The sequence below is a fragment of the Pteronotus mesoamericanus genome, unplaced genomic scaffold (genome assembly GCF_021234165.1).
Source record: "Pteronotus mesoamericanus isolate MK-2021 breed Mesoamerican mustached bat unplaced genomic scaffold, CSHL_Meso_final scaffold_85, whole genome shotgun sequence".
NCBI classification, from domain to species: Eukaryota; Metazoa; Chordata; class Mammalia; order Chiroptera; family Mormoopidae; genus Pteronotus; species Pteronotus mesoamericanus.
This window is the reverse complement of record NW_026555329.1, coordinates 28995404-29007290: the sequence shown is the minus strand read 5'-3', so window position 1 is coordinate 29007290 and position 11887 is coordinate 28995404. Positions and strand designations below refer to the sequence as shown.

Sequence of the window (11887 nt, the reverse complement as noted above, 5' to 3'; positions counted from 1 at the left end):
TAATATGCTTTTATTTTTATTTAAATGAAAAATATCAAAAATTATATTTTAGAAAGGTAATTTTTAAACAGAATAGGAGAAAAAATTTCAGGAAATGAACATTTCCAAAAATAAAATTTCTTGATACCATTTATAAGAGAAAATTAAAAGTGCTCTGAACACTTTTGTAGTGAAGTGAATTCAGGAAATAATTTCCCACTTTTTAATATAAAATAGAGGAAAATTTGACATCTGAGAGCAAAATGCTTTAATTTTTTTCAGAAATAAAACATTGTTTTAGGAATCTTATATTTCAGGGAAGATTATTTAGAAGGTATAATATTTAAGTTTTTATAGAGCTTCAGTGCTATACTATCATCATTTTTGGCTTATGAGATAATAAGTTATTCATAAATATCTTAAAACATGACCTAAGCATTAGCACATTTTTATTTTGGTTTGATTTTTCTGAAAATGGATTAGATGTACTTACTTGAGACACTGCTTTCAAATCTTTACTAGACAAATTACATGTAGAGTAAAAATAAAAAAGAGAGAATAAACTTTTTCTACCACAAGAGGGCAGCAGAATTTTTTTCAATTATAGTTCCAACTGTAACTCCACCTGTTGACATTCTCTGAGATCTTTCTGAGAAGTTGCCTTCACTTCATTCTTCTGCTTTACTTCATTCTGGAGTGAAATTGAAAGGATGTGTTTTCATCATGAAACGGAACTACTGTAAATGCAGTTTAATGAATGTTTTATGAAGGGCACAAATTTCAAGGTGACCACAGTTTTTCTTTCATGGTTTACAGTAATTACAACACACCTGCTCCATCAAGCTCTTGGCTCTGACAACATCAATTAAACAATTCTTAAAATGTACAGACAGTTCACACAAGAATATTAAAGTACCTGATGTTACGCACATTTTACATGGTGGTGGAAAGGCAAAATTCGAAAAGATTAAAAGATTTATTTTTATTTTTCCCATCATTATTGAAATCTCCACATTCTCACCAATATTCCCAGTATCTTAAGTTCTGCAAGGGTAAAGTGATATTGCCATGGAAAAGCAGTCAAGTACTCAAAACTGTGGCTATGGTCACTTCTTGATAAATATAATGTGAAACCATTGAACCAAACACTTACCTAAAAAAATTAGTTAATTTTATGTGTTTAACCAGTCAAATAAGTATGTAGAATAATTTATCATAACACCTTAACAGTCATTTCTGTATTACAGAAATCACTTTAATGCAAAGAAGTTGGGTGATTTCTCATTCTTTTTTTTTCTTTTATTTTTAGGTTCTAATATAAATTCTTCAGAAGCCCATCGATTGTTTCAGCCCATCAGGAGTCCAGCGTGTGCCTGGGCAGGCGATAGTGCTCTGCTTTGGGACGGAGCTTCTTTTCCTGGGGGTTGGCATACTTCCACTTGGAAGGTGACATTTTATGCTTTTTCCTCTTCTTATCTGTGCACCATACCTTTTCACAGTATTCTTCCACTCTCTGGAAGTTGCTATAACCAATCAGCTGCAAGAATTCCTTGTACCACGGTTTTGTCCCCTGTGGGATGCTGCTCTGAGCAGGGCAAGGCATCTTGTGAGGCCTGCCCTCTTCATAGTCTTTGTTAAACATTTCTTCCACTCTCTCCTCTTCCACTATTTCCAGGGTGATTTTACGGACAGTATGGACAAAACTATGCTCTACCGTCTGGCAAACATAGGTACCAGCATCCATTTTGCGTACCCTTAGGAAGAGTAAACCGAGGTCCATCTTAACCACTCTGTCATCTGTCTTTACCTGCAATGACAAAAAAAATTAATGGCACTGGACGGTTACCCAGAAGACCACATATATGAGAGGAGGGGGGCTAAGTGATTAAATCAGCTCTCTCCCTCTGCCTTCCACTTAATTACATTTGAGGTCACTTCATATCAATGACTCTGAGGTCATTTTACATCAATACTTTTTTAAGAGCAAAGTGAGAGAGCTTTTTCTCTAGTGGCTTTAATTAATCATCAGGAAAAAAAAATAAGTTCCAAATAGCACTCAAAGTTACAGTGAAATGACAATTTGTAAAGTTTAATTTCTTTTGCAATGGACAGAACAAATTCCATTTCTCCAATTATTAGTTCAGGGATTCTTATGCTTCCAGATCATAATGACCAACGTCTCTACAAGGATTTCTGATTCAAGAGCTGAGCTACATCCACCTTCTCTCCTTACCAGAAAAAAAAAAGTCCACCTGTCATTTAATTCTGTAAGCATTCTTTACATTTCTACAAGGCTGTCCCTTTAACTGATGTTAAAAAATATCAAATAAAATCCGGATATCCAGAGTCTGCTCTGAAGGACCTCACATTCTAATAAATATTACATTTTCATACACCTTCACTGCTCAAACACCTCTTTTTTTATGTTTGTAATATAATAAATTGTTCACATTATTCCATAAATAAATAATTACAATGTAAAGTAAGAAGACCACAGTAGACTTTCAATTAATAGCAAATATTTTATTGCCAACAGTTGTACTAGTAAGTATATAATTTCACATTAGACAAAATTAGATTCAAATGCTGGCACCATTGTCTACTAAGTGTGTGATTTGGGGCATTTATGTATACTTTCTGCCTTAATTTTATTTGTAAAAAAAATGAAGATAATATAACTTGAAAAATTCTGTGAAGTTAAATAACACAGGTGAGAACATTTCACATAATGCCATCAACACTTCTCTCTCTACATTTCCTTATACACATTTCTTGACCAAAAAACAAACTAAGATGTGTTTTCATGTGGCCCAAGATTATATCATGATGGTATAAGGGTGACTTAGGTTACTGTCTGACTACCCCTTTGAGAATATGAAACAAAAGCAAAAACCGCCTCTGCCAAAGTAAAAGGGACATAAAAGAAAGAGGCACACTCATGCTGGCAGTGAGGCCATTCCAACAGGCACAGTTTTGTGCCCGGGCTGGATCCTGGCACGGCCCACAAGGCCCAGCTCTGCCAAGCCTTGGGCAGTTTGGGCGTGTCCAAAGTTGCAATGTGATTATGCATGTGTGATTACTCATGTGTGGTCAATTATATAATTGATGATCATGTGGCAAAATGGCACGAGTGGTATAGTAAGAGATTGTACCTCAAATAGAAAGCTCCCTGAGGCATTTTTTCCAGCTATGTAAGTTAATTATTCAGAAGCTTCAGAGTGACATAGTTGGATGACAAGAGGGGTTCCACCTGTCCTTCATAGATGTTTTCCTTGATTTGGAAGTGCGCCTTGGCAGACAGAATACTATTGCCATTAACTCAAGAAGTTTTCCAGTGAGAAACCAGAAAGAGGCCTCAAACCAAAACCATTTTCAGTACATGGAAACAATCTATTTATTGATAGGTTTTGCTGCGAATGTATCTTTAGCACCTGCCACATTCAGTAGATAACTCTGCAAGGACTTCGTGTGGCTCTGTTCTTTGGAAGCAGCTCTCTTGCCAGTTTTCTCTTTACCACCAGCTTTCTCTATAAATTCACCATCTATCATAATCTGCCCAGGGTTACATCATGCCTCTCACGATACTGACTCTGAAGGACAGCCTCCATTGTTTTAAAACTTGTGGCAGCATTTGCCATAGATGGACCAGCCTTCTTAAATGTGTGTGTGTGTGTGTGTGTGTGTGTGTGTGAGAGAGAGAGAGAGAGAGAGAGAGAGAGAGAGAGAGAGAGAGAGTAGTAGATTGTCCTGGGTCTTTTCCTAAGTGTCTTCCTTAAATTTCTCATTTCCTCTAAGGCACAATCCTCTGTCCCTCTCTGATCTCATGTTTTATTTGCATCCATTTGATAACTCTTCTATTTCCTCATTTCAAACAGCTTCTCAAAGATGGTGCATCTTACACAGATAATCCATTATTTCCTGTTCCTTATAAATTACAAAACAGTGACGGAGACTTACATGATATTTCATTACCTACAGTTCGGTGTCTTTCCACTCATGCTTCTCCCCCATTTACCTCCCTATTTCTGGCAATGGCATCATCATTCTTCTAGCAACTCTGCCTGCAACTGTTGATCATATATACTTCTCTCTCATTGTTGCCCTCCTATCAAAAACATCCCAGATTGCCATCAACATTTCTTCAGTAATGAGCATTAGAAACATCCATTCCATTTCACTAGTTTTGCCAGAATGCTAGCCTCACACTTCATGACTGATTCTTTGACCTTATCTCATGGCAGCCTCCCTCAAATCTTCCCTTTTTTCTATCTCTGCTTTCAGGCCCAGCTGGATTCTGTTCAGGCAGGACCTATGCTCTTGCCTCTGCCTCAAGACACTTCCCTGCCTCTGGTTCCTTCTCATTCAGAAAGGCTGATCTAAATGTTCTCTCTTCAAAAAGTCCTCCCTCACAGCCCTGCGAAAGAGTCCTCCTTCCCTGTCACCATCATTTCACGTGTTAACCTTTATACACCTGGACAAGCAACATCATTTACAAATATACAACAGCTCTTGCATTGATTTTCTTCTTATTGATATCTTTCCCCTTTAGTTCAATAAATAAGTACTATTTTATTCTTCTTCAGAGTTTACTTCCTTTTGTCATACTCCTGACTGAGTAGTTATTCAGACTTTCTGTTGCTCGCCTGAGCAAGTGAGAATTGTTCTGTTAACCAGCCCCTTCCTTTCAGAATCTGTCTCCCCAACAGCTTACGTAGGGTAGAGCTTTGTCAACTGCAGTTGGTGGACTAGGTACATTCTGAGATCAATGAGTTTTCTATAAGAATTTCTTATATTAGTTTGATTATTTCCATGAAAGTCAATATAATATGTTTTTAAAAAGCTACATTCGGAATCATGTGGAAGATCAACCTCATTGTTAGTATTTGTGTTTATCATAGATCTGAGCCATTTTCAAAGCTTTGATAGTTTGCAGCTGCTAAGAATGAAGGTGGATTTAATACGTTAATGATATGATCCAGCCAAATGAAAACCAAACAGCATCCTTATGTAGTAATGTACATAAAAAGTTTTGAAGCCACTTGAATAGAGTGCTAAGGGGATTGAGTCATCTCATGGCACACAGCGATACAGGCAGATGTTTTATACGTACACATACACACACATGATAGTCTGTGTCCCGTATTACACTCAGGGAGATGCCTTATTTCAATGAAAAAAAAATCATTACATTAAACAAACATTTAAATGACATGTAGATCTGCTTATATTTAAAGTTTATTTTGTTTTTATATTTGAATAAAAGTTACAAGTATAAAGGGTGTGTTTTTTGTGTGATTCTCGTGAGCATTTAATAAACATTGTAAGAGAGGTCACGTCATCAGCCCAAGAACAATGACTTATTTTTAAGGGCAAGAAGTGGGCTTACGCTTTCATGTCTTATATGAATACTTTCTTTATAGCCCATAAATATATTTTGTTTCTTTTCGTAACTCGGTAGCATTCATATTTGTAGCCCACAAGATGGTATTTATAATCCTCTTCAAATAATTTTTCCCTGCAAGTTTCATCCTTTTATACAGGGTAGGGCAAAAGTAGGTCTGCAGTTATTTTTGTGGAAAATAATACAATAAATAATAATACAAGAATAAACTGTGTTTCACATACAACTATATATCTACTTTTGTCACACTCTGCATTTTAAGTTTCATAAAAAGTCTAACTCTTAATTATTATGAATATTCCATAATGAGCAGAGTGCTCAGAACATAGTGAAAGTGAAAACCTATATATTTGTTCAGAGTATACAAGCATGCAAGAAAACGAGGTATACCAGCAAGGATATAGCCAGGTTATTCACGGTTTCTATGGAAATCCAATAATGATTTGGATAGGCATAATTTCAGGAGCAGTGAGCAACTAATATCAGAGGGCCACGTGTGCTTCAAGATACACAGGACAAATAGCTTGAGGGAACTGCCTGCACCTGAAAAGAATGTGCACACAAACATTCTCACTGAATAGGATCCCTTGCTCTATCTCTACTATATCTCCTGTGAGAGTGAAATAACACGTTGAGAAACTATAAAAGTCACCTAACCTAGTTGCTGGAGTATCGCAAACAGTTTATGAAAGTATTTTAAAATAAAACAAAAAGCAAAAATTGAAATAAATACAAATCGCTGATCTCTGGATTAGGAATTGTCTTTTTTTTTTCAATCTGGCATACAAAGAAGGCATTCCTTTCATGAGAAACCTGTTTGAGAAACATGACATTTTGTGTATGTATAAAGTCCAGACTAGTCTGAAGATGTGGAAGCATAATAGCTGCAATGGGAATTGTTCTACCTCGTTTATTTGCATGTTAGAGATAGGACCTGTGTCAGAATGCAGCTCTCTCCTCCTGGGTACAGTGAATTATAAATTCAAGAATATGAGCTCACCTATAAGCGTAACCTAACCAACAATACAAAGATGCAAGGAAAATAAGACCAGCAACACTGAAAGGAAGAGAAACCAACAGAGACAAGAGGGATGGAGGAAGGGGGAGATGGGGGAAAAGGAAGGGAATGGGAGGGTTGGGGAATGTGTAGCAAGGTCTCCTGGACAAAAGCAAAGGGGAAGGATTGGGGGGGGGGAGGGGGCAGGAGAAGGTGGTGGGGAGAAGGTAGGGACAAATGTATTTGAAAAAATAAAAAATAAAAAAATAATAATAAAAAATGTTCAATATAAAAAAAAGAATAAAAGAGGTTTCAACTCTCAGATCTGGATGGCTGTACACTATGTAGGTTAAATCACCTTGAAAGTTAAATTTATCTTCCATGGCCTAGGAAAACCTAAAAATAACGAATGACTTAGAAATTTGTATTTGAAGTCCTTCCACAATTTAATCTTTCCACTTTAGTTAACATGGGCACCGTCAACATCAAATCTTGATTACAAAAGTGTGTTCATCCAGCTGTTCTTTTTCTGCATCTGCAGACCAGATTTCCCTGGTCAAAAAGATGATACATAATACATCATTTTATCAAATATTCCTATAGGCAATCTAAAAACGCAGAATTTCTTACTGAAAATGGTTTTAATATTCCTAGCTATAAAGATTGATTCAGCATGTTTCATAATGTCAAATAAAAAAAAATAATTGAAAAAAGGACCCTGCACATCTGGTAGCTGGCCAGGAAGAAGCAGTGATTTCTATGTGTATTAACTACAAGGTTCCATACTTTTCTTAGGAAAAGGACAGACACAGGTCTTGAATTGGTTTACTTAAGAATATTTTTAACAATGAAATCAATTTTAGTAAAGAAAGAAAGGCCAAACATTTATATGTATGTTTGTTTATCTGGCCGGTCTTCAATACAAAATAAAATTTTGTTTGCTTAAAGAAATATAGCATATATGACAGCATAAAATTAAAAATTTTCTTTTATTAAAACACTTTCCAAAATGAACCTGCTATGTGATAGACATGATTACCCAATATAGACAGGGTGAATTACTTAATAGCTCATTTAAAAACCTATTTCACTATGTACAAAACAAATTAAGTTGCACATATACTTCAGATTAAAGACCCAAATGTAGAAAATTTATTTCTAACATAAGAAGATAATGAGGAGAAAATTATAAATAAGAATTTAAAACCATACTGTGAAAAAAATGGTATATTCAAAAATGTCAACTGTATCAAAGAATAAATTTCAAATATTTATATTCAAGAATGGATTAATACATAGAATATACAAAGAAGTCTTGAAAGTCAACAAAAAAGAGAAATATAAGAGAAAATGGGAAAAGTATATAAATAGGTAATTCGGAGAAAGAGAAACCCAAATGTTTAATAAGTATTCACGTTAATGTTCAATTAGCAATAGTAATTTTAGAAATGCAAATTTAAAGATGATACTATCTTACATACAGAAGAAAGGCCAAAGATAGAAAATACTAAATATTGGTGAGGATTTGGGGAAATGGGAGCCCACATGAACTTCTTTGAGAGTGAAGACGGTGCAGAAATGCCGGAGATGAATAATTATAGAAATGAAAGTTGTTAACAGTTCATAATGCAGAAACTTGTACTCAGATCTATATGGGGTTATTTGCAGAGATGATAATTAAAGATAAGACAGTGGGATTAATGACACTTTTGGATCCACTCTGAGGAGAATGGACCAATTAAGAGTAATAAATGCATGCCATGAAATGCGAAGAAGTCAGAATCCACGGAATAGGGATATACAACAGCAGTGATAAACCATAAAAAACATAGCATTGAGTTTTAAAAAATAAGAAGCAGAAGAATAAAATCTATAACATATTTATTTTTATGGCTCATGAAAACTCAAAATGTTAAATAATTATTCAACATAGAAAGGTAGAATTGGACATATTACAATCATTACAATGGATAAATATGAGGAAGCAAGGAGGAAAATGGAGAAAAGTGGTCCAGGTAATACAACGTCAAAAAAGAGGAGACGTGTGTGTGGACAGATCATGACAATGCAAATAAACCAAGCAGTATGTTTAACTAAGTTATGTATCTGAAGGCAAAAGAAAACATGAATCAAAGTGTGAAAAAAAAAATGCCAGTTGTTTGCAATGATCATCCTGGTTTGGCGGCCAATAAACTAAGTCTGTCTGTAATCTGTTTGTACTTGAGTATACTCCAGTCATTTGATTTTTATAAAATTGCTCAAAAATGAATGAGAAGCATTAGTTTAAGAGCAATGTTTTATTAAAATTTCCAAAGATACGAATAACGGATGATCAAGATGAAGTGAAAATAAGAGGACAGAGGATAAAACTATAGGTAATGTTTGAACACAAAAATGTACAGCATAGGGCACTAAATCACTAATTAACTAGAGTATAAATTCAATGCTAAATTTCCTAGCCATCAAAGGCAAGAAAAAAGCATAATAAATTCTAGGATCCAAATGTCTCTCCTAAATATATTTTTAAAATTATTCCTTAAGAGAAGTACATCTTTTTCTGGCACTGAGACCTAAGGAAAATCTCTTCTGTGTTTTCATAAAATTAGAGGCAGGCATCCAAACAACAGCAGTACAATAAATACATTTCCTTAAAGTAACATATCACTATCCACTGAGGACAAGATACCCTCGTACAGTTCAATCTAAGATACTCTATTGGACTAGAAAATGTGGTACAGATACACAGTTCTAAGCTGGTATATCTTCATCCGAGGTACATATTTTTTTATTCTCTACAAGACTAAATGAACTATAATTTACTCTAGAACAAGAGGAATTGGAAAGTGAAAGGAACAAAAGTGATAGAGATAGAACTCTCTATCTAAAACTCTAGATTTATTTTTGCTCTTTTTTTAAAAAATTTTTTATTTATTTCTTTTTTAGAGAGAAGGGAAGGGAGGGAGAAAGAGAGGGAGAGAAACATCAGATGTATGGGTTGCCTCTTGCACGCTCTCAAGTGTAGACTGGGCCTGCAACCCAGGTGTGTGCCCAGACTGAGAACTGAACCAGTGACCCAGTACTCAATCTCCTGATCCATACCAGCCAGTACAGTCATTTTTATTCTTATGACCACAAGTTGCCTTGTATTTTTCATTCATAAAACAAGAAATGTCTTAGCTGTTGTGAAAGAAAAAATAAAATTAATCTGCTGTACTGAAAATTACTCCAGAACTAACATAGTGGGCATATGACATTGTAAAAAATATGCCTATCAAGGCTGAAAAATGTAAATTTTGAATATTTACTTGTAAAGAGTTGTTAGTTCAGGAGTGATGAAAGTATTTTAACAGGCTGAAATAAAAACATCAAAACTATTAAACATGTTTCAAATGAGGCAAAGTTATGCATTTTGTTATGATAATAAGGAAAATTTTAAAAAATTATATTAATGTGGCACAAACCTGATGCTTTCAGTACATATGTATAAAGGAAAAATGTAAACTTATGGCTGTCATAGATTTTTGTAGATTTCCTGCCATGAGTTAGCATTGGTGAAGTTCAAGAAACTATGAACCATCTTGGCAAACAAGATGGTGGAGTAAGAATGAGATGATATAATACAACTGCAACATTAAAAGATATGATTTGTTTACTCTATTTTCTTTGTTTTGCTTTTATAAGAGAAGCTGTCTCCATAATGCATAGAATCATCAGTAAAATTATGTTTTAATTAAAACTACACATTTAGCATGGACGCATGAACTGCTCACTGATTAGTTATCCAGTATGTGGCCTGAAGTCAGAGTTAAGAAGTGACAACTTTTGGCATACAGTAAAAAAAGAATTGAGAGTGAAGTGAAACAGAAATTTTGGAGTTTTGATGTCAACTTATATTTTCTCTCTCTTGAATTTTCCACGATAAACATGCAAATTTGTGCATTACATAAGCAGTCTATACAATGAATATAATTAACTATTTTAAAGTGAGCAGTAGTTATTTTTAAGACACATAAACATATAAATATATTTCTCTTAAATAGAGACTCCACAATGGAAAGATCAATGGAGGATTAAGGGGAAATAAACCTTCTGTGCTTACCCAAAGGATGAATTATAATGCTGGTTTTAGGGACCAGAGTTTACTTGCTTACTTGACACTACCTCCCTCTGGAGAAGGAGGGGGAAGAGGAAGAAGAAGGAGAAGGAGAAAAAGAGAGGAAAAGAGTTAAAAAAATAAAATGGCGATTAATGGGGGAATTCAGAAGATGGCAGCCAAATAGGTTGAAGCTGAGCCCATTTGCTTGTGTCCACAGCACAAATTTTTGGCTGATCTTCTAACAAGTGACCTGAAAATCAATAGAATCTCAGCTGATATGAATTTTTTGAAACCAAGGAGTACAGAGGATGCTTTGTACAATTTGTTCTGGAAGCACTTATGTGATAGCATATAAAACATGGTGGGCAGTGTAACTCTCAGTCAGCCAGCTGCGGGGAAGAACCCGCCAGACAATGACCCAACAACAACCAAAACCCAATTACAACAGGAGGGCCCACTTGAATGGCTTAAAGGGCATCCCAAGAACACCCAGCTCAGGAAATCAAGAAGATTGCACCACTGAAGCCCACAGTTCTCCTACCACAGAAAGCCCCCCATTAAGACAGGGCATCTAAACAGATCAATGTAACATGCAGAAAACAAACAAGAATAGTCACCAAAAATGGGGAGAAAAAGAAACAGCACCTCAGTCAAAAGGAAAGGAGGAATCCCCAGAGTGAGTGTCAAATAAAATTGAGGCAAGCGATCTATCAGACATAGAGTTCAAAATATGGTTATAAAGATGCTCAAGGAGCTCTGTGAGAACTACAAGGAACTCTATAGAAGCTACAGAGAACTTACTGGAAACTACATCAGCATGAAAAAGGACATAGAAACTACGAATAAGAGTCAGGAGTAAATGAAGAATACAATATCTGAAATGAAGAATACACTAGAAGGAATCAACAGCAGGCCAGATGAAGCAGAGGACTGAATCAGCAAGTTGGAGGACAAGGTAGAAAAAAATAAAAGAGCAACCCAGACAGAGCAACATAACAAAAAAAGACTAAAAAAGAATGAAGATGGAGCTGCAGGACAACATGAAACATAATAATATTTACACCATAAGAATACCAGAAGGAGAAGAAAGGTACAAGGGATAGAAAACCTGTTTGAAAAGTAATGACAGAAAACTTCCCTAACTTTGTGAGGAAAAAAGCCACACAAGTCCAGGAGGCACAGAAGTTCCCAATTGAGATGAACACAAAGAGGCCCAGTCCAAGACACACCATAACTAAAATGGCAAAATTCAAAGATAAAGAGACAATCTTACAGGCAGCAAGGGAGAAACAGCTAGTAACATATAAGGGAGCTCCGATAAGGCTGATTTCAATCAGCTGATTTCTCAACAGAAACACTGTAAGCCAGGAAAGAATGGCACAGAATATACCATGTAATGAAAAGCAAAGGCTGC

At 35.4% G+C, this 11887-nt stretch overlaps 1 protein-coding gene across 1 annotated transcript in view; it reads right to left on the bottom strand.

Moving 5' to 3' along the window:
* Nucleotides 1-286: 286 nt before the first annotated feature.
* Nucleotides 287-11887, bottom strand: part of SEMA3E (semaphorin 3E) — a 250607-nt gene continuing 239006 nt past the window's right edge. Inside the window, exon 17 of the mRNA XM_054563978.1 lies at nt 287-1786. Coding sequence (XP_054419953.1) covers nt 1334-1786 — 453 coding nt within the window. The 3' untranslated portion in view covers nt 287-1333. The remainder of the gene's footprint in view (nt 1787-11887) is intronic.